Source organism: Scylla paramamosain, chromosome 2 (assembly GCF_035594125.1).
Source record: "Scylla paramamosain isolate STU-SP2022 chromosome 2, ASM3559412v1, whole genome shotgun sequence".
NCBI lineage: Eukaryota > Metazoa > Arthropoda > Malacostraca > Decapoda > Portunidae > Scylla > Scylla paramamosain.
Genome location: NC_087152.1, coordinates 39162321 through 39184512, shown reverse-complemented (window position 1 = coordinate 39184512; position 22192 = coordinate 39162321). Strand labels below are relative to the sequence as shown.

At 40.1% G+C, this 22192-nt stretch overlaps 1 protein-coding gene across 1 annotated transcript; it reads left to right on the top strand.

Annotated features, from left to right (window-relative positions):
- The first annotated feature begins 3528 nt into the window (after nucleotides 1-3528).
- On the top strand, nucleotides 3529-20849 carry LOC135114823 (juvenile hormone esterase-like). Its single transcript, XM_064030942.1, has 15 exons — nucleotides 3529-3713; nucleotides 8232-8401; nucleotides 9495-9672; nucleotides 9949-10095; nucleotides 10731-10878; nucleotides 11488-11561; nucleotides 12009-12120; nucleotides 12766-12956; nucleotides 15855-16035; nucleotides 16349-16441; nucleotides 17366-17469; nucleotides 17610-17772; nucleotides 17964-18081; nucleotides 20068-20199; nucleotides 20411-20849. The coding sequence occupies exons 2-15, from the start codon at nucleotides 8232-8234 to the stop codon at nucleotides 20577-20579; spliced, it is 1980 nt and encodes a 659-aa protein (XP_063887012.1). The 5' UTR covers nucleotides 3529-3713; the 3' UTR covers nucleotides 20580-20849.
- The last annotated feature ends 1343 nt before the right edge of the window (nucleotides 20850-22192 follow it).

The window sequence follows — 22192 nt, the reverse complement described above, 5'->3', positions numbered from 1 at the left end:
CCATGACCACTACATCCCCTCTAAGCCTCAGCAGCCAGCAGTGATGATGACTGGCCACGACGGCGGTGAGAAAGTGAAGGTTGGAACGTTTACCTTGGCATGTACGAGTATAATGTTAGGACAGCAGCCAGTGAAGATAATTTCGAAGTGTTGTTCGAAGAATTAGATGTCATACAAAATACCATACGTAAGGTTGCTTTTTTTTTTTCATGGGTACTGGCTAAGGGCAACCAAAAAACACACACACACTGAAGTGCCAGTCCCCAAAGAAAAGGAGCAAAAGGACTGGAGGACTATCCAAAGCTGGAGAAGTGTTTTAAGAATTTCCTCTTGAAAGAATTCAAGTGATAGAAGGGAGAAATACAGAAGCAGGAAGGGAGTTCTTGAGTTTACCAGTTAAAGGGATGAAAGATTGTAAATACTAATTAACTCAAGCATTAGGGAAGTGGGTAGAATAGGCGTGACAGAAAATGGAAAGTCTTCTGCAGCGAGGCCACGTAAGGAGGGGAGGAATGTAGTTAGCAAAATCAGAAGAGTAGTTAGCGTGAAAATAGCAGTAGAACTGTAGAACTCTCTGAATAATTATATTTAAAAATAAATGTTACTTTGTTTGTTATAGAGAACATAGACAAGGACGAACGCGAAGTAGTCTTTTCGGTGATTAAAGAGTGAGTAGGACATATTAATGAATTATATAGTTTGATGCAGAATAAATTGCTTTGTTCATCACAGGATGATCAGCCACAAAGACAGACCTAAGGAGGGAAAGAGAGCAGCAGCTAATAATGAAGAGGCCAAACACACCATTAATGGACTCTAAAAAGAAGAGAACTGTGTACTGTGAAAGATAAACATGGCCAAACTGTAATTATTCCAGATGAGGTGATAAATAATAACGGAAGAATTCTATTAAAAAAAAGTTAGATTGCAGTAACGACTTTTTTTTTCGGTGTTCACAAGCAGAATTTTTTTTTTTTTTTTTTTTCGGTGTTCACAAGCAGAATTAGGCAACACATGATTTGAATTAGTCCAAAGAGCAAGCAGGATTATGAAGCAATTATTTGATGAAGACAACATCCATGCCGTTAACCAAGTAGTGAAAAAAATGTTTAGAATGCACTAAACTCCGCTGCTTGGCTATCACAGACTGCTGGGGAGTCTTTGACGCAACACAAATCTCGACAGGCAAGAAAGATAACACTCAAGAAACAAGGGTTACTGGATAAAGCTGATGAAATATTTTGATGCTCTTGTCATTATCATCACTCATTCAGTCACTACTTCAATTTTCTGCGCCGCATCTTTTGATGGATGTCGTCTTGTCGCTCACTGCGTCTGTTCCACCACCTCGACATTGCCGTCATGGCCCAAAGTGATGTTTTTCCTCTGTGCTGTTTTGCTATCGTACATGCGGCTGTGTGGCGATGTAGCGGTGCTGCATCGCCATGACTCGCACTTATGAGTGTGCAGGACAGTGGCGCGTTGCTGGTACACGCACTGGATGGATGGCCTGCCCTCTTGCAGCGCCACACGCTAGGATGATGATGATGATAATGAAGATAATAATACTAATAATAACGATAATGATAATGATAATAGTATTAATAATAACAAAATAACTAATAATGATAATATTTCATCCGTGATGTACTGGCCACCGCGCTTGGCTCGTAACTGATAGATCAGGAGGTGGATCCCCCAATTGGATGTAGACAGTAAGTTGGGCTTGTCTCCTTGGGCGCTGTGGCTCCTGTCCACCAGGCAGAGATAGGCGCGGGACGTGAGCCTTGAAGCAATCTTCCTGTGTGCGTAGTTCTGCGGAAGGGACAGTCTGCAGTCCCGCCTTCTTGTGTATGTGTGTGGATTGTCTGGATGCAGACCCTGATCAGACCTATGGAGAATTTCGTCAATTGACTTAACACTTTTGCTTTTCTGAACCAGAAAATGTTTCCACTCAAATGAAGCCAATCTGTCAACAGGTGCTTTTAGTGACTTCAGATGAGGAAGCATATCAGAGATGATGTATGGAGCACACTGAGAGGAAGGCCTGGCTAGCACTGAAATGGCCTGTCACAAATGTTTGTGGTCGTATACAGCGGAGTCCAGGTTACGAACTGTGTTTTTGCGCTGTTGTTGCACGTATGTCCGTGAAAATGCAATATCTTAGCTTAAATTTAAACTATTTCTTTTGGAACTGTGATGATGTCACCGAGGAACAAAAAAGACGTCTCCATCGTGGTATTCGAATGACGGAAGCGAGGCCCCCACGACTGCTGTGGTGTGGACAGCTGCGGACTACTGGAGGCACCTCGAGACAGACATTCCACATGTGGAACTTTTGTCTGTCTTTGAGAAAGCCCTTTCTAATGCATTAATTAATTGTGTACTTTTTTTTATCAGTGTATTTTGAATTACTTTAATCAATGTTATTCTGCTTCGAAAAATGTTAGCATGTCCTTCCCATAGGTAATACGGTGCTGTAAGAACAGGCAGTGTAGCAAATTGTCATGGCGAGAGCAGGTACAGTGTGAAGGAGGTGAAAACTGACGGACTGGGGAAGATGAACGAAACTGATAGAACAGATGCAAAGCTGGAGGAAGGACCACGATGGGATGGGACCTTATGAATAAAGCGTTGGATGCAAGAGGGTGTATGTGGAAAGAGTGGCTGTGCATGACAGAGATAAATAGAGAGCTGTTGTAAATACATGAACGAAGATACGGTCGAGAGGAGCTGGACAGGAGGCTGTGCAGCATTTGGCGTGATGGCTTTAGGGAGGGAGGAGATGGATCGTCTGTGGTGCAGTAGAGTGGACCAGCTCGGCTGCTGCCCCCTGCTGTTGGTGTGGACTTTCCCGAATGTGCTGCGCAGTTGACCCTCACGCGGTGTTGCCATAAGGTGGAGGCAAAGATGCCAAGGAATGCCGGTGGAAATGTATATAGATGTCAACCTGGTATAGGATTGATATAAAGACATATAATTATTGTTGCTGTTGTTAAAGTAGCCTTTGAAAATGTAATTGTTTTACCTCTTCATCTCTGAATTAGCTTGAATGAATCCTAGTTGTATATTGAGACGTGTGATTTGCATTATTAGCAAGACCAGTAAACAATAAACACTGTTAAATGGTTCCCGTCAACAAGCTTGTAGTGCACAACGTGACAGCTTCCCGCGAGCCTCGTGAAGTGTGACCACGGGCTGGCTGCCTGGATGCCGGCGAGGCAAGGCTCTGCCACTCTTTATAGCCACTTGTTGCCCACGATATTATTTTATTCACTGTGTCTTACCCCACTCGTAAACACTGAAGGTGGTGGGCAAATATTTACGTGATTTTTGTGTGTATAAACTCTCTCATCTTCATAACTCATTTTACAGACTCTCTCTCTCTCTCTCTCTCTCTCTCTCTCTCTCTCTCTCTCTCTCTCTCTCTCTCTCTCTCTCTCTCTCTCTCTCTCTCTCTCTCAGCGGCCATACTACTTCCAGATCATTTAATCTCTAAGCGATACACGTCCCACCGCCACCACCACCACCACCACCACCTTCATTATCCACTTGCTGAGTGGGAGACTCACTCAGTCACCTGCAGCGCCCCTGACCACTCACATCGGCGCCACCTGACCGTAGACGCAGCAACCTCACCTTTCATCGTCTCTGTTCAGGCCAGGCCAAATCAGGAAAGGGGAGAAACAGTCGCTACCTATACTCCGAGCGAGGTTAGATTTTATTTTGTTACTTATAGTGTATCGGCTATACATTATTCTCGTTTTCACTTAATGTAGCCACCTAGTGTAATGTTTTAATGTCGTAAGTTGATAATATTGAGTTTCTTTCACTGTTTCGTTTGTTTCATAAAGACAGGTTTTCTTTCTTAAGTAAGTGTGGTTCTATCAACTCATTCATTTATTCATTTATTTGTTTATTTATATATGTATTTATATTAACATTACGACAGGTATTTGTTCTTTGCGTTCCCAGGTGACCAAATTGATAAATTCACATAGATATTATTGTCTTTGGTTATCCCGTTTGAAAAGCTACACCATTTCTTTACTTTAGTTTAAATCATTCTAAGTCATTTTCTCTCACTACAGTAAAAAACATGAATAAATAAAAAGTAAACAAAGCCACTCGCTGTTTCCTTTAAAGTATGTAATAGGATTTGGTTCTGTTCTTCCCAGCGACCCACGGAGCTTGAGGCAGCGTGTAGGTTTGATGCAGACTAATTCAAATCAGAAATATATTTTTTTAGGAAAGCGTACTGTTATCAAGATTTCTGTCTGGCGCTCTAACATTACCATCAAGTTATGTACGTGATCACCAATAATCCTACTCCACAGAATCACCAGCAGAATACATTTGATCGTTGCTGTGCTGTAAAATTCAATTATCTTTCTTCCTCCTTCAGACTTCCGTGCACCTCACAGATCCCAACATTGATCACTGTTATCACCATCAGTCCTACCCCTTTGCGGTGAAATGCAGTTGAATCTCATCATGCAAAAATTAAAAAAAACACTTTCTTCAAATTTCTGTATGTGATTTCATATTTGAGCATTATTCTCACCAAAATTTTCGAGTGTGTGTCCTCTGTTTTGTGCCACCTTATTTTCTTTGATTTTTTACAATAACTTAGGATTTTACCTAGTGTGATCCGCCAGGCACGCGACTGATTACTATGTCAGAGTAATCAGTGCCTCCTCAATCAGCTTATATCCCCATATACTGTGCACGTATATGAATTTTACCTTTAACATAAACCTCTTCACCTGTAGAATCCTATCTCAGTTTTCGAAAGTGTCTTGGTCATGGGAGTGATGCGTATTATAAGAGTAACTATCCCTCACACTGACAGCAGCGGCAAGATCGTGCGCTGCTTCTCTTCATCAGCAATAGTGTGATGCTATCTGCTGGTATGTACAGATGATGAAGGTAACGAGTCCAGTGAATTTCATGTATATAAATGAAATGAAAATTAATGTATGGACCAATGCACTGGTTTATTTAAAGAGCTGCACGAAAACTAATACGATGTAAGGATGCAATAGAGCCGATAAAGATAGCTGACAGATTTTTTATTACTATTATTATTATTATTATTCATTTTCCTGCAGCATTTTGTAGAGTGCAACATCATTTCTTTGAGCAACGGTATCTTCCCTCACTTGCATTGCCTCACAGTTTCTCTCTCTTTCTCTCTCTCTCTCTCTCTCTCTCTCTCTCTCTCTCTCTCTCTCTCTCTCTCTCTCTCTCTCTCTCTCTCTCTCTCTCTCTCTCAACATGAAGTCACGAATTGCTTAATACTGAAGGAAGCGTTCATGTATGAGGTGTTACTCAGATTTTCTTTCCAATAATAAAGATCAGTAGTCTCAAATATTTCGTTGCTTTAGCTCGATTGATTTCAGCAGACTTTAATAGAAGCTACTGGAGGTTTCCAAAGTGTTTGTAAGTAAGTACGTAAGTAACTAAATGTTTATTGCTATTATTTTACAGACATTATATTTACACTGCACATATACACACATATCTGGCTCTCGATCAGTCTGTCAAGCTGAAACTCCCCGCCAGATTTTTTTTTTTTTTGTAAGGCTGCTGTGCTAACTTAACCAAGAAATGGGAGAAAATAACATTAGATAACAATAGCGATAGCAATAGCATCAGTAATAATAAAAAGAATGATAACAATAACAACAATAATACCGATAACAATAATAATGATGTTTATGATTCTAGTGATAGTTTAACAAGGATTCTGCACCATAAGTAGGAAAAATATCCATGAGAATCAGGCCAGTGATCTTTGTGGCCTTCAAAAATAACCTCATTTGAGAGAACAAAGCGTTGAAGAATACGACAGTAGGCATGGACGTCCTGAATTTGAATACCCGTGTGGTGTGTCTCTCCCTGGTAAGATGATTCTCGGTATTAATGGTCTTACTCTTAATAGACGCTGTGACTTTTCATCTTTTTTTATTATCTGTTTATTTATTTATTTATCTATGTATCATTATCTTTATTTATTTATTTATCTATCTTTTTTCTTTTTTGTGTGTGTGTGTGTCTCAGGGACACCCGTCTAGGGGAAAAAATAAATAATGGATTAAAAAAGCTACTCTCAGTACTCGCCATATGACCGCGATGTTGCGGCGCCATAACTTCAATCAATCAATCACCACCACGGCGTTCATCGTCACTGCCACCAACATTATATACGCAGTTAAAGAAGGATATAACATTCGTAAGACCTGCTTTCCAGCATCACCAAGTATAATGCAGAACACATATTCCGAAATGCTTTGCTCTCACCACGACAATTTTCAAAGGCCACAAATTACTAACCGGTTCTCAAAAGTATTTTTCTTTTTTATTAACAGTGTAGAAATCTTATTAATCTGGCACTAAACCATAAAAATACTCTTCAAATCCCGTGTAACTTCAACTATACTTTCTCTCTCTCTCTCTCTCTCTCTCTCTCTCTCTCTCTCTCTCTCTCTCTCTCTCTCTCTCTCTCTCTCTCTCTCGGAAGAACGTTTAGGCGTTGGCCGAGATCCGTTAGCTTTGCGCCACATCACACAATTTCTCTTAAATATATCAGTTCTTTTTACTTTTTTATTGAAATTCAAGTACTAAGTATGGATTATTTTGCTCATCATACCATTCAGTGCTACGAATGGTTCGGGTTTTAAGATAATAAATAGTCTGGATTTTACATAAATATCAACATTTGACAATATAGCTTTGCGACGTGTCATTTAGGTCGAGCACCCGGGGTGCTTATCGGTAGGGTCAGGTGACTCAAGTCAGAGAGAGGGGTGGCTCAACCTCTCGAGGGACACTTCCACGATGGAAGCAACTCCCAAGTGTTCGCGTGTTCTTCACAGACGGGAGAAAGAACTTATTTACAATAAGAGCAAATATTTTTAGGAGAGAAGGGCCGATAGAGGTCCTATCATTGCTTCCTCTTGACCAGTAGCTCGAATAACCAAAGCCATTCATGCGAGTGAGACGACAGTGCGACGAATCTGCTCTGCCCCAAATCAAGATTACGCGAAACAATTACCACGAACAAATAAATTATAGAAAAATTATTCACACAGTAGAGAGAGAGAGAGAGAGAGAGAGAGAGTTACATAGAAAAACAGGCCACATCAGACCTTGCGGTCCTCACGAGGTGACCTGACCTAGGATTACTGGTGCTACTTTGGCTTGTTATCTACAGGGAAAAAATATTTACACCGTACTTCGGCTTGTTATCTACAAGGAAAAGTATCTACACCGTACAAATTTTTATTTTGGAATGATATATAGCATAGAGAAAATGTTTTTTTTTTTTCCATAATCTAGCGATGAACAACACGTAGAGTGCATCGGCTAAAAATGCTAAATAGAGGTCAGGAGCTTCTTTTCTCATCATCCGCCAACAGAAGTAGTCTCGGTGAGACTGAAATGCTCTTTGATTGATGCCTCACATTATTTTCAAAATACGAATCTTCGCATCAAGCTAGGATCTTACAGTTCCTTGAGTATGAGCTCCGATGTTAGAATCAAGGTAATATTGCTGATGATTTACGGAAAAATTATGAAATTTGAGTTGGCTTAAATTAGAGTAAGCTGGCCAGTCGTCGGAATGGGTTATTGAGCCTTCAGCGAATTCCCTCTAAATAATTGGGTGAAGTGTCTCATGGTCTCTTCTTTGATATTCCACTCGTGCTTCAGACTCTCTAATCAAACATTTTCTCTCGAAACTAAGACAAGTGTTTTCCTTGTTCTTGATAAGTACAACTTTTTCTTGTTGTAGATCACATTATAAAGTGTAGATTGCATACAAAAGTAGATTCATAACACGTAGATCGCAAAATAAAGTGTAGATCGCATACCAAAGAAGATTCATGACAGGGCAGATAACAAGCCAAAATAGCACCGGACTACTAAGGTGAAAGTAGAAGAAAAGGACAGGAAAGCAGAGAGATAGGTATTAAGCCGATAATTGGTCTTGTAGAGACACGGCAACGCAGCTCAAGGGGAATTCCCCTACTCGGCCAACTCCCAAAGGTTATTCCAGGAGTAAAAACACTATAACTGACTGACAAACAGGTAAAAAAAAAATCAAGAAAATATACTGATACCAACTGGTCTAACAAATAAATCATTAGACACCAATAATAATTACTAACACAAAAGCCTCACCACCACCATCACCACCACCAGCATCACCCAGTCGTCTTTATCCCTAGATGCGGTGTCTCCTCGTGGCGCTCGTGGTGGGGGCCGCCGGGGTACTGGGAAACAGTGTGCCTCCTTTGGCCACCCACGTCCGCGCCGACACACCTTCCAACGACCCGCCAGAAGTGCCTCAAGTCAACTGGGGCCTGCAAGGTGCTGTCAGTGAGGAATTATGGGAGCAGTAAGTACATTTTAAAACTTAAGCAAAAACTTCCACGTCATTTCTCCTCCCTTCTCCCTCTTCAATACCTCTTAAATACCTTCCCATCATTTCTTCTCTCTTTCATTTTTTTCCTCAAAGCATCTTGCAGCAACTCGCCTTTCTCGTTGAGAGAGGGAATATAAGAAAACTGTGATAACAGGCGGCGTGTTGGATCACCTCAAGAGGCTGTCCTTATGTCGCTCACGCCCCTATCAGCTTTCTTCGATGTCGATCATCGTGATTGTTATCATCAAGGGTCTCATTATCTGTCTTTCTATTGATCTGTCTATATCTATCTGTTTTACCTAAATCTATCTGTCTATCTTTTTATATGTCCATCTATCCATCTATCTTTTTTTTTTTGTCTGTTTGTCTGTCTATTTATCTATCCGTCTATCTGTCTATATTTGTCGCCGTATTTCCAGCACATCGTAAAGAGTTAAAAGAGACGAAGCGAGGAAGCTTGATACTCCATTCTCTGTATTTTTATTCTTGTTTGGGTTTCTAACCTTCAAGAGTATCTCAGTCTGGTGTGTGTGTGTGTGTGTGTGTGTGTGTGTGTGTGTGTGTGTGTGTGTGCACACCATGTTTATTTATCTATTTGTTGATTTACGTTTTCTATCAGTCATTTATTTAGTCATGTATTTATTAATCATATTATGTAAAGCATCGAAAACTTACTACAGCTTATATGTCAGCGTGTCAACTTTATTATTCTTATAACTGCGTCTCCTCCATTCGAGTCCACCATAGCAGTTTCCCTCAAGCCACTATCCTCCCCACCGCACCCAGACAGCCCTTTAAATCCACGATGCCTTTTCTCTCAAGTGCATAGCTGCCTAGTCTAGCCAATATCATCCCCGCCAAACCCAAACATATCTTAACTCTACGGTACAAGCCCTCCTAGATTAACGGTTTTCCTCTAGTCTATAAACCAATATCATCCCCACCACAACCACGCAGTCCTTAACTTTTGTTTCCCCTCCCAGATTCACAATTTCTCTCTTTTCTAGCCAATATCATCTCTACCTAAGCCAGACAGTCCTTAACTCCACAATATCTTCTCTCTCAGGTTCACAGTGCGTGGGATGAACGACAACCCGCCTATCATCGTGCACGACAGCCTCAACGGAGCGAGTGAACCCGTGACGCTCATCGGGAAGCACATGAAGACCATCAAGGACCGACCCATCTTCGCCTTCCAGGGAATTATGTACGGCGAGGAAATGAGTGGAGAGCTCAGGTTCAAGGTGACGAAGATGGCTGTTGTTGTTGTTATTCTTGTTATTATTATTATTATTATTATTATTATTATTATTATTATTATTATTATTAAGCCTCATTTTTCTTTTTACATTATTCATTATTGTTATTGATATTTTTTGCTTTATTGGTGTTATTATTATTGTTATTATTATTATTATTATTATTATTATTATTATTATTATTATTATTATTATTATTATTATTATTATTATTATCAGTGATTTCAGAACTTGGCATTGAAATTATTAATCATTCCACAGAAAACAGTCCCCAAGGAGCCTTACTGGGGAAATGACTCAGAGCTTTACCTGAACCACCTGGGCGAGATGTGCCCCCAGAAGTCCATGATTGGTGGAGTGCCTGGAGGGAAGGAAGACTGCCTCAGCCTCAATGTGTATACCCCATATGTAAGTCTTTCCCAGCATCTCATTTACCATGTGTCAACACCTCTTCCTTCCAGTAACTGAGTGAAAGTAACAAACAGGAATGGCTCATCATGAGGCAGCTCCTGAAAATTGTCTGCTTATGCATTGTTCAGGAAACTGAAAAATTAAGGAAATGTACAAAGGAGATGAAGTGAAGATGAGAAAGAGAGGGTATAATAAAAGTGTGGAGAAAGGGATGGAGGAGAATATACTTGAGGCTATTTTGATTTCAGTAAAAAAAAATCTTAAATAACCTTATTTGTACATATTTGTTTCTGAAGTTGCTGATACAGACTTAAATAATGACCTGCCTCCTGTGATAGTTCACTGCTGATGTAACTCTTAACAGCTTTAGGAAAGCTGCAGAAAGGAGGTGATTGCTTTTGTGCCATTCAATTTAGGGAAACTGATATTCTTTCATAGGCTCTGCAGATGTGTCTTGGATGTTTCAAACTGTTGATGTCACCTTCAGTAGTGTCTCAGCAGTGGCTAAGACAATTGTACAATGATAGTGATAATATGATGATGATAATGAAGATTTTGATGTCATATGATATTGCTACAAATGGCTATAATGAGGCTGTGATGATGATGGTGATGACCGACACCATTCACAGCTCCCTGATGGCAAGCGCCTGCTCCCTGTCATGTTCTTCATCCACGGTGGTGCCTTCATCTCTGGCGACTCTTCTCTCTACCTACCCACCAAACTTCTTGACCATGACGTGATACTGGTTGTCATCCATTACCGCCTCGGCAATCTTGGTAAGCCACGATGAGGGAACAGACAGTATGGCAGGAGAGTTGAATGGCCTGGAGCAGATAGTATAACCTACTAGAGTCAGCCATAAATATATAAGTAGCGACAATTTATTGAGTCATATCAATTAGTGCCATCCTGTTATGCAAGTTTTGTTTCCATATTATTCCATTTATAGACCCAAGGAAACATACTGTACATCCATGCCATATATCTTTGCTTCTTTGGGGGAAGCTGTATTATTGCATGCATGTACATTTGTATGTGTGTGTGTGTGTGTGTGTGTGTGGTAGATGAATGGAATGGACTCTGTAATCAGATTGTTAGTGTTGAGCCATTAGGGAGCTTTAGAAAGATTAGACAAATTTATGGATGAAGATGATAGGTGTAAATGGATAGGTATATTTCATACAGTGACTGCTATGTGTAGGCTTGATGGCTTCTTTCAGCTTCCCTTGTTTTCTTATGTTGCTTTGTTCTTATGTTCAAGTGCTATGATTGAAATACTCGTATTTGTTAAGCCAAGTATGCACTTGACTGGGACATCATCCACTGTGCATGAAAGTAGAGTTGAGATTTATAACTGATTTCTCATAACTTCCTTGCTTTTCCAGGGTTCTTCAGTTTGGATAATGATGACGCTCCTGGCAATGCTGGCTTGTGGGACCAGATTACAGCACTGCAATGGGTATGATGTCTGCTTGATTGGTACATAGATAGATAGTAAATGTGGTGAACCATCTGAACTAGCTTTTCAGAGTTTCAGCCTCTATCAGCAATAAGGTTTTCATGTACCCTTTAACACAAAAAAGTTCCCAAAGGTTGCCACAATTGGTGTAAAAATTACTTGTTCCTGATCAATTACATCAGTGGTTGATACACCTGGTTACGATAATACACTTTAAACCCATGACACTGAAGTATTATACATGCTATCATATTTGCCTATCCTTGAATAAATTGTGTTGAAATATAACCATTTAAGACCTCCAGGGAAACCTCTTTAAATATTCATTCATATTTATTTGTATATCTTAGAATGCATGGTGCTTACAGAGCTTGATAAATTTAAAGGTCTGAGGGATTGTAAGATGTGTTCCTGTCCATCAGTCATCTTACCCCCACATCTTCACAGGTGCAAGACAACATTGAAGGTTTTGGGGGAGACAAAACCAAAGTGACTATCTTTGGAGAGAGTGCTGGTGCTGCCTCTGTCGGCTACCTCTTGCTGCTGCCTGAAGCTGCAGGTGAGAGGCTGCCTGTAGTGCTCCAAGGAGGGTTGAGGCTCAGCAGATTTCTTTGATTATTGCTTTTATTGATGATGATAATGGTGACAACAATGGTGACATTGATAATACTGGCCATTTGCTTGTAGCAGAGGTGAAAAGAGAACAATAATGCATCATATCCCCAAAAAGCCTCAATAACAGGAATAAGTGTGATGGATTTTGATAGAGGCTATTTGCTAACAAAGAGAATTTATTCTTGGTGATCATGATCTTCCTATTACATCTCTGAGAAACAAAACAAACAGAATATTTAAAGTAGACAAAGGTGTATGGATGATGCCATCTCAGTCTTAGAAACTGCAGAGGACTTAAATTAATTTTGGCAAATACAGGAAAAGTCTTTACATCTAAAAATTATTAAGAAAAGTACATATTCATGTCAATACTCAAGGCAGTGTCATCAACACCTAAGATGGATAAAACTGCTCAAGTCAATGATTAAAACTTGTGATGGATCATATGAAATTAAGAAGTGCATTAGCATAAGACAGAAATCTTTGATAAATATTCACATTTTCTTAGAGATCTAGTTCTAATAAGCAGAAGACAACACACCTGTAACCAATGCATCTACATGTCGAGTCACTTCTTTACTGGCAACAGGTCTTTTCCGCGGAGTAATAGGAGAGAGTGGGTCTGCACTGGAGCACTGGTCCCACGACCCAGACCCCATCACATCAGCGGAGGTCATTGGTGAATACAACAAGTGCCCAACAGATAACCACACAGCACTTTACGAATGCATGAGAGACATGGATGCTGACATACTGAGTATTAACATGGCCCATTTTGTGGTAAGAGAATGATGATCTTGATAATGATGGTGATTCTGACAGTAAGAATGAACATTAAGCCATTTTTATTTCCCCTTACTTTTGATACATACAATAAGATGGATAAAACTGCTCAAGTCAATTATTAAAACTTGTGATGGATCATATGAACTCCTTGTTCATAATCATAATCTTGGGAAATTTTTTTATTTCTCTTGCACGTTGCTTACCCTCTTCAGAGCTATCCATTAAATTTTTCAATGGATTTTCTAAGATCTTTCATGATTGCTTTTTCCATAGTTTTCATATTCCCCATGAATGATTCATTCTCATCCTTGAAATTCTTTTCTGTCTCAATTTCTGTATCTCCATGGTCACTCTTTCTCATTGAATACATGTATTTTACCTCATTAACAAAGTCCATTCTTTTCTTTAAGCACTATGTCCATTCTTGTTATTTGATTCTCTCACCACTGTTTTATTTTCAGTCACCCAGTGAATCCATTATCTGCTTTTCCCCAAACATTTTCACTTCCTTCTTGAAATATTTACCATTTTTATCTTCTGGCAGTTAGATTCTCCAACAAAGAACACATTTTTACTTTTTTATTATATTCTGGCAGTTAGATTCTCCAACAAAGAACACATTTTTACTTTTTTTATTATCTCCTGGCAGTTAGATTCTCCAACAAAGAACACATTTTTACTTTTTTATTATTTTGCTAAGGCACTTGAAGATATCCTCTGTTGCTTCTTGTATTCTTTCTTGTATTCTTATATTTGCTTTTCTCTTATTTTGTTTTACATCCTTTGTCTTTTATCATTATTATTCCACTATTTTTTTTTTTTTTACTCCTATCATTTGTGAGTGTGTGTGTGTGTGTGTGCGATTCACCTACGGTCATCTGCTGGTCACCCAGCCAGCCATTCCCCTATGGAAAGAGCTCAGAGCTCACAGAGACCAATCTTTGGGTAGGATTGAGACCATTGACACACCACACACCAGGACAATGAGATCACAACCACTCAGGTTACATCCCATACCTACTTGCTGCTAGGTGAACAGGGGCTACACATTAAGAGGCTCGCCTGTTTGCCTTGCCACACCCAGGATTTGAACCAGGGCCTTCTTGGTTGTGAGCTGAGTGTGCTAACCACTACACTACGTGGTGTAGTGTGTGTGTGTGTGTGTGTGTGTGTGTGTGTGTGTGTGTGTGTGTGTGTGTGTATCATTCACCTATGGTCTTCTGCTGTCACGCGGCCAGCTGCTCCCCTACAGAAAGAGCTCATAGGTCATACTGATCAATCTTTGGGTAGGACCGTAACTACCCACACACCACACACCAAACTGGCAAGTTCACAACCCCTTGGGTTACATTCCATACTTACTTGCTGTTAGGTGAACAGGGGCTACACATTAAGAGGCTGGCCCATTTGGCTTGATGTGCATGGGACTCAAACCTGGGCCTTCTCAGTTGTAAACTGAGAATGCTGACCACTACACTACACAGTGTGTGTGTGTGTGTGTGTGTGTGTGTGTGTGTGTGTGTGTGTGTGTGTGTGTGTGTATTTACCTAGTTGTATTTACCTAGTTGTACAGTACAGGGTCCGAGCCAAAGCTCAATTAGTCCTGTCTCCATACCCGAATTTATCTAATCTCTCTTTAAACATGTGTACACTCTTTGCCGCAACCACTTCTTCTTTTAAGTTATTCCATATTTCAACCGTTTGATGTGGAAAGCTGTATTTTTTAATATCTCCCAAACAATGACTCTTCTTTAATTTCTTCATATGTCCCCTTGTACATCTATCTCCTTCCTCCACTTTTACAACTAGGTCATCTCTGTCTATCTTCTCCATGTTGTTTATTAATTTGAACATTGTTATCAGGTCTCCTCTTTCCCTTCTTTCTTGCAGTGTTGGTAATCCAATTTCTTCCAATCTTTCCTCGTAACTTAGGTCTTCCAATTCAGATATCATTTTCGTAGCTGTTCTTTGTATCCTTTCCAATTTCCTTATATCTTTCTTCTTGTGTGGTGACCATACCACTGCTGCGTATTCCAGTTTGGGGCGTATCATGTGTGTTATAATTTTCTTCATCATTTCTTTGTCTAAGTAATTAAATGCCACCCTGATATTTGCTAGCAAATTATATGTAGAGCCAAATATTCCATTGATATGTTTTTCTGGTGATAGCGTGTCTTGAATTATTACTCCCAAGTCTTTTTCTTCTTTGCTCTTTGGTATTGTGATTCCTCCCATCTTATACTCCCATGAAGGTCTCCTTTTACTTCTTCCCATCTCCATTACATGGCACTTCTTTATATTAAATTCTAATTTCCATCGTTTACTCCATTCATAAATTCTATCAATATCCCTCTGTAGTTCCTCACAATCCTCTTGGTTCTTTATTACTTTCATCAATTTTGCATCATCTGCAAACATGTTAATGTAGCTATTTAAACCCACCGTCATATCATTTATATAGACCTGAAACATTATAGGTGCCAACACAGACCCTTGTGGTACTCTGCTTGTTACTTCACACCAACTTGATTTATTATCTCTGATTACTGTACTCATTTCCCTACCTTGGAGATAATCCTTCATCCACTTAAGTATTTTTCCTTTTAGCCCTCCTCGATGTTCCAGTTTCCATATGAGACTTTTATGTGGAACTGTATCAAAAGCTTTTATTCAGATCTAAATAGACTGCATCAACCCAACCATCTCTCTCTTGTAGTTTATCTATTGTGTGTGTGTGTGTGTGTGTGTGTGTGTGTGTGTGTGTGTGTGTGTGTGTGTGTGTGTGTGTGTGTGTGTGTGTGTGTGTGCTTTTTGTCCCAACTACTCTTTTGAGATGTCAGCCTAATATGCAGATAGATATGTAGATGTGTTCAGCTCTTACACTTTTGACAGGGTCAAGACCGTAAGAATGGACAGATGGGTTTCAGAGGAGCAGCGCCTGTCACCCAGAGCTCTAATGTTAGAGAACGTCTTGTGGTAAAGCATCCCATAGACTATCTGAAAGATGGAAACTTCAGTGATGTGCCTCTTATTATTGGAACCAACAAGCATGAAGGATCTTTTGTTTTGACAAGTAAGTTTTGGATAGGCAGATAAGAGTGAGTAGAGTGTGGAAGATCAGGATTTTAAGTGATGCAAGACATCAGTGAAAAGTACTTGAAATATGAAAGATATACTTCATTAAATCAGTAAAACAAACATAAATGAAACAAGGAAGGTATGATCCATATCATTGGAATGTATAAAGAGTTTAAAGGAATCAGAGACTGATATACATGTGTGTTGATGTACCACAATAGAAGTATCAAGTCATGCAATTAGTCAAGTATTACAATTAAATAACTTGACCTCAAAAATGTACTATTCATCTGTCTCCTTCCTGCCAGTCATGTACACAGAGTTCCTGAGGCCCAACAACAAACTGGAAGACACTGAGTACCTCAAGAATGACATGATGATCGATTTCCTCAACTGTTTTGGTAAGTTGTATGCTCTTGCCCTGCTCCTGCTGCCCACTGGATGTACATATGAGTAGCTATATGTAGTGAATTCAGTATACCTTAGTTTCATAATTTTACACCTAGGAACAGCTGTAGTACAGCATTCACATATCTGTACAGTTTCTGAATGGAGCAATGCAAACCATGTATTTCAGGCAACTATCTTCTCTTCTTCAATCATACTTAGCTATCTCCATCAAACATGCAGGGTCTCTCTCTCTCTCTCTCTCTCTCTCTCTCTCTCTCTCTCTCTCTCTCTCTCTCTCTCTCTCTCTCTCTCTCTCTCTCTCTCTCTCTCTCTCTCTCTCTCTCTCTCTCTCTCTCTCTCTCTCTCTCTCTCTCTCTCTCTCTCTCTCTCTCTCTCTCTCTCTCTCTCTCTGGCTTATGAAACAGGACTGAGTCAAAATTTATTTCACGAGTTTTTCACTTTAAACCATTGTTTTCAATCTTTCAGCGTTGCTCATTTTACCTTTTATTCTTATATTTCCATGCTCCCCATTCTTTAAAACTTGTTAGCACCATCCCCTTTCCCTCCCATAGCCTTGCTGCACAAGACTTTCTACTTACAATCACCCTTATTGCCATATTTGCAATGATTAAATACATCTTTACTCTTTCATGCCTTTTATTGGTAAACTGTGGAACTGATCTGCCTGATTCTTTTTTTCACCTTTCAGTAACAACTCAGTAGGACATCCTGAGTGAAGATCTTCTCTCTACTTTTTTATGGGGCACCAATTAAACTTTGTATTTTTCTAACACCTGCCCAGCCTCCTTAGTATATAAGATTTTTTTTTTTTTTTAAGTATACATACTACAAAGTACATGGCATACCTTAGGATATGATATGAGGAGTGATCCAGGTGTATCATTCTAGCAGCAGCTTGGTAAATGTTTCCCCAGGTGTGCAGGACTATACCAATGGCATCTCTGAGGCAATCCAGGATTCCTTCATATCAGGACTTGACGCAGGGGACTTCAACAATTCAGCTCCAGGCTACGTTGATGTAAGTCAGTTATAAATCTTATTGGAACATTAAGATTGAGTTTATCATAGCCCACTGAGGTTTATAACTTGATCTTTACATTGTTTCATAATTTTCTTTGCATTTCTTTTTATACTGGTATGATTTTTTTTCACATGTAGGCAGCAGGTGTATTCTTCCTGAAGGCAGGTGGCTGGCAGACAGCCAAGCTCCATGCTAAGTATGGTTCTTCTGACACTTACTACTACTCCTTTGACTTTGAGTCAGACGACACCATGTTCAGATGGCTCTTCATGGGCCTAACCGACGTACCTTACAGAACAGGCAAGGCACTATCTTCCCTCTCACCACTGTTTTTACTGTTCCATGTCTGCCTGTTTGATAAATACCATATGCTCTAGAGAATGCAGAGTTTTGTAATCTCAGGAAGGTTACCAAATCATCTTGGTATGCATAGGGCTGAAAATATCAAGCACTCCAAAAGCCAAACAAGCTAAAAGTAAGACTGTTTCCAGGTGTTACCCATTCTGATGAGATGCTGTACATCTTCTCCTTCCCGGGGCAATTGGAGGACCAGCAATTGATAGTAAAGGATCGCATGGTGAAAATGTGGACTAATTTTGCCATCTATGGGTGAGAAAGATGCATAATACCTGAGGAGGTATTATTCTGATTTTCCCTGAAGTGACTTTTGCTTCTTTGTCAGAGACCCATTTCTGTTTGTTGAGCGCATAACAGAGGTGATAGTGTTTGGCATGGAGGCATGCATTCCTCACTCTTTTTCTCAACCTAAACCTTCCAAACCTTGATTTAACACTGCCTCTTTTCATGCTATACATGTTAGAGAGGTGGCCCACAAAAGATACTTGAGTTCTCCATTGCCAGAATCTCATGCACTTTATATTTATACCTGGATTTATGCCAAGTCTGTTCTCCAACCAGCCAAAAACTCCTTCATTAATAGAAAGTGTCAAAATCTTTCGAGATCTAACTCCCCTCATGACTTCTGGCACCTAGCCAAAAAAACTTCAATAACTTTGCTTCTTCTTTCCCTCCTTTATTTCAACCCGATGGCACCACTGTCATCTCATTTATTTCTAAGACTGAATTCTTCACTCAAACCTTTTCTAAAAACTTGGTCTTGGATGATTCGGAGCTTATTCCTCCCTCTCCTCCACCCTCCAACTACTTCATGCTACTCATGAGATCCTTCGCACTGATGTTTTCCATGTCCTTGCTGGCCTCAACCCTCAGAAGGCTTATGGACTTGATGGGGTCCCTCCTGTTGTTCTCAAAAACTGTGCTTCCATGCTTGCACCTTCCCTAGTCAAACTCTTTCAACTCTCTTTGTCAACATCTACCTTTCCTTTCTGCTTGAAGTTTGCCTACATTCAGCCTGTTCATAAAAAGGGTGACTGCTCTAATCCCTCAAACTATCATCCTATTGCCTTAATTTCCTGTTTCTCTAAAGTTTTTTAATCTATCCTCGACAGGAAGATTCTTAAACATTTATCATTTCACAACTTTCTGTCTGATCACCAGTATGAGTTCCATCAAGGCCACTCTACTGGTGATCTGGCTTTCCTTACTGAGTCTTAGTTATCCTCTTTTAGGGATTTTGGTGAAACTTTCACTGTTGCCTTATACATATCAAAAAGCTTTTGATAGAGTCTGGCACAAAGCTTTGATATCCAAACTACCCTACAGCTTTTATCCTTCTCTCTGTAACTTTATCTCAAGTTTCCTTCCTGACTCTTCTATTGCTGCTGTGGTAGACAGTCACTGTTCTTCTCCTAAATCTATTAACAGTGGTGTTCATCAGGGTTCTGTCCTGTCACTCACTCTCTTCTTATTATTCATCAATGACCTAAACCAAACTTCTTGTCCTATCCACTCCTACGCTGATGATACCACCCTGCACTTTTCCACGTCTTTTGTAGAAGTCCAACCCTTCAGGAAGTAAACAGTTTACGTAGGGAAGCCACAGAATGCCTAACTTCTGATCTCTCTAAAATTTCTAATTGGGGCAGAGCAAACTTAGTATTGTTCATTGCCTCAAAAACTCAATTCTTCTATCTATCAGCTCAACACAACATTCCAGATAACTATCCCCTCTTCTTCAATGATACTCAACTGTCTCCCACTCATACTGCTCTTTTAGACAAGGTGAAATAAAGTTCTTCCATCTTATCAACTCCTCCCCTTTAACTGATTGTCTTCAGCATCTTTCTCATTGCTGCAGTGTTGCACCTCTTGCTATCTTCTGTGACTACTTTCATGCCAACTGCTCTTCTGATCTTACTAATTGCATGCCTCCCCTCCCCTCCTCACTACACAAGACTTTCTTCCTTCTGTCATCCCTATTCTGTCTACCTCTCTAATGCAAGAGTTAACCAGTATTCTCAATCATTCATCCCTTTCTCTGGTAATCTCTGGAAGTTCCTGTCTGCTTCGGTATTTCTCCATTTCTATCACTTGGCCTTTTTCAAGAGGGAGGTTTCAAGATACTTATCCTCCATCAACTTCTGACTTTTCTATTTGTCAGTCTTTTGGGAGATGGCACTTAAGTGGGCTTTTTTTTCTCTCATAGTACTAATCAACATCTTTTTTCCCTTCCAGCAATCCCACGCCAGATGAGGAGTCAGGCTGGAAGGATCTTGACATCCCTAAGTGGCTGCCTGTCAAAGTAGGGGATCATAAGTACATGTTAGTGCAAGATGAGTGCACAGTGGAAACTGAGTTCCCTGACAGGTGAGATTCTTCTTTCCTCCTTGCCATTGTGTCTCAGACAGGCAGGTCATTTGGCAAGAGCTGGAGGTGGTGCACTGGAGAGAGAGACTAGTGTGAAGTTTAATATATGCAATGATTATGTGGTTGTGACACTGAACTGTACCCATGAAGTGGTACAGATACTTAGTAGTTTATACAACATAACCACTATCTGTCTGCCTCTCACTTGCAGGTGGCACATTGCCCTGCAAGAGGATGGAAATTTGCCAAGACAGCCAACCTTGGACGAGTATAATGACTTGGAGGATGAGAGAGATGCCTTCTTCATCACCATGATAGTCTTCATCATTGCTTTTGTATGTGCTGCCGGTTATGCTGTCTTCGTGTTCTGTAAGAAGTGAGCTCAAGAGTCTTCTCTTGTCTACAGTAGATTCCAGATTATTTAATAAAACCCAATTGTAGTTATGTGTCAGTCTACAGTACTACTTAACTTTAGTCAACATGTGTATAGCATATTTGTATTCCTTAGATTTTATTATGTTGACAGAATTTCAAGAATTTTTGCTCAGTGAAAACTGGTCAACCGGAGTGTGTCACTGTTTCCCTGACCATGACATAATTATGTCAAAATAGTCAAACTATTTTTATAAATAAAGTTCAGTGTATCGTTATACTTGTATTGATTTTAAGCAAAAAAAATTCACTCCTATTAGAGTAGGAGGCATTAGGAGAAGGAGGCAGTAGGCACCTGCCGAAACGATAATTACTCCCTGTGAAGTCTAAGCACTGGATCAGGGGGTGCTTTGAACTTATCATTAAACCCAGCTGTGACCTCACTGAACATTTTCCTGTGTGTTTCACAACACAAGGGGGCAGTCACAGCCTGCCCTCTAAAGACAACTCTCTTCCTTCACACAAAACTACGAGCACCTAATTACACACACACCCTTCACCCAAATTCAAAATTATCATGGTGACTCCTACACCCACCCTCGGAGTCCCCATCCAGGGAGGGGAACACAAATGTTTCCAGGTCGGACTGCTCTCCTAGTATTGACCCTAAGTGTCTTGACACCCACCTCAACTTTTTCTTCATTAATTTCTGCAACATTCGCAGTCTTAGATATAATTTTCATTCTGTAGAACACCACCTCTCCTCTACTAAATCTCATCTTTTCCTCACTGAAACACAGTTGTCTGAGGTAACTCACTGTTGCCACTTTTCTGTTCCCTCTTACTTTCTCTATCCTCATTTTCAATCCAGAGCTTGATGTTGCATTTATGTGCACAACAACTTAGCCTGCTTTCGTGCCCACGCTCTTGAATCTTCCTTGTTTTCCACCACCTGCCTACAACTACCGAGTCACTCTCAAACTAAATCTGTCTGTGCTGTACACCTCTTACCTAACTCCTCTGACTATAAGAAATTCTTTGACTACTTAACTTCCAAAGTGGAGCACATTCTGACTCTTCCCTTTTACAAAGATCTCCATTCTTGGAGACTTCAATGTTCACCACCAGCTTTGGCTTTCTTCTCCCTTCATTGACCATCCTAGTGAACTAGCCTTTAACTTTGCTATCCTCCACAACCTAGCCCAGTGGGCAAATGTCACGTAATTCACGTGGAATACACGTGGATCCTGCACGTGGATTACTCATGGATATTTGATGGAAAATGCAAAATCGAATTCACGTGAAAATGAACACGTGGAATACACGTGTACAAATTCACGTGTAATACACGGTAATATCTGGTGGAATAATCCATGTGTTTATTTATCCGTGAATTATCTGAGCTTTTGTAGTTGATTCCAACAAGTTTGAAGGCTGCATTATCGTGCTCTGGTAATCTGCATGTCATCAGTGCATCCAGTCTCTCAGTATATGTTTCTGTATCATTTACGTAAGCTATAGTCGAATAGGCTATTATAAACAGAAACATATCCTTTACGAGACCGCACATTGTTGACAGGCAGGCTGGTAGAGCACGATAATGCAGCCTTCACACTTGTTG

Excerpts from the sequence above, each read along its gene's own strand:
- LOC135114823 (XM_064030942.1), top strand. The coding sequence starts at position 8,232 with ATGCGGTGTCTCCTCGTGGCGCTCGTGGTGGGGGCCGCCGGGGTACTG. Across the intron at positions 9,673-9,948 it reads GTGGAGAGCTCAGGTTCAAG|AAAACAGTCCCCAAGGAGCC; the intron begins GTGACGAAGATG and ends ATCATTCCACAG. Across the intron at positions 16,442-17,365 it reads CGATTTCCTCAACTGTTTTG|GTGTGCAGGACTATACCAAT; the intron begins GTAAGTTGTATG and ends ATGTTTCCCCAG.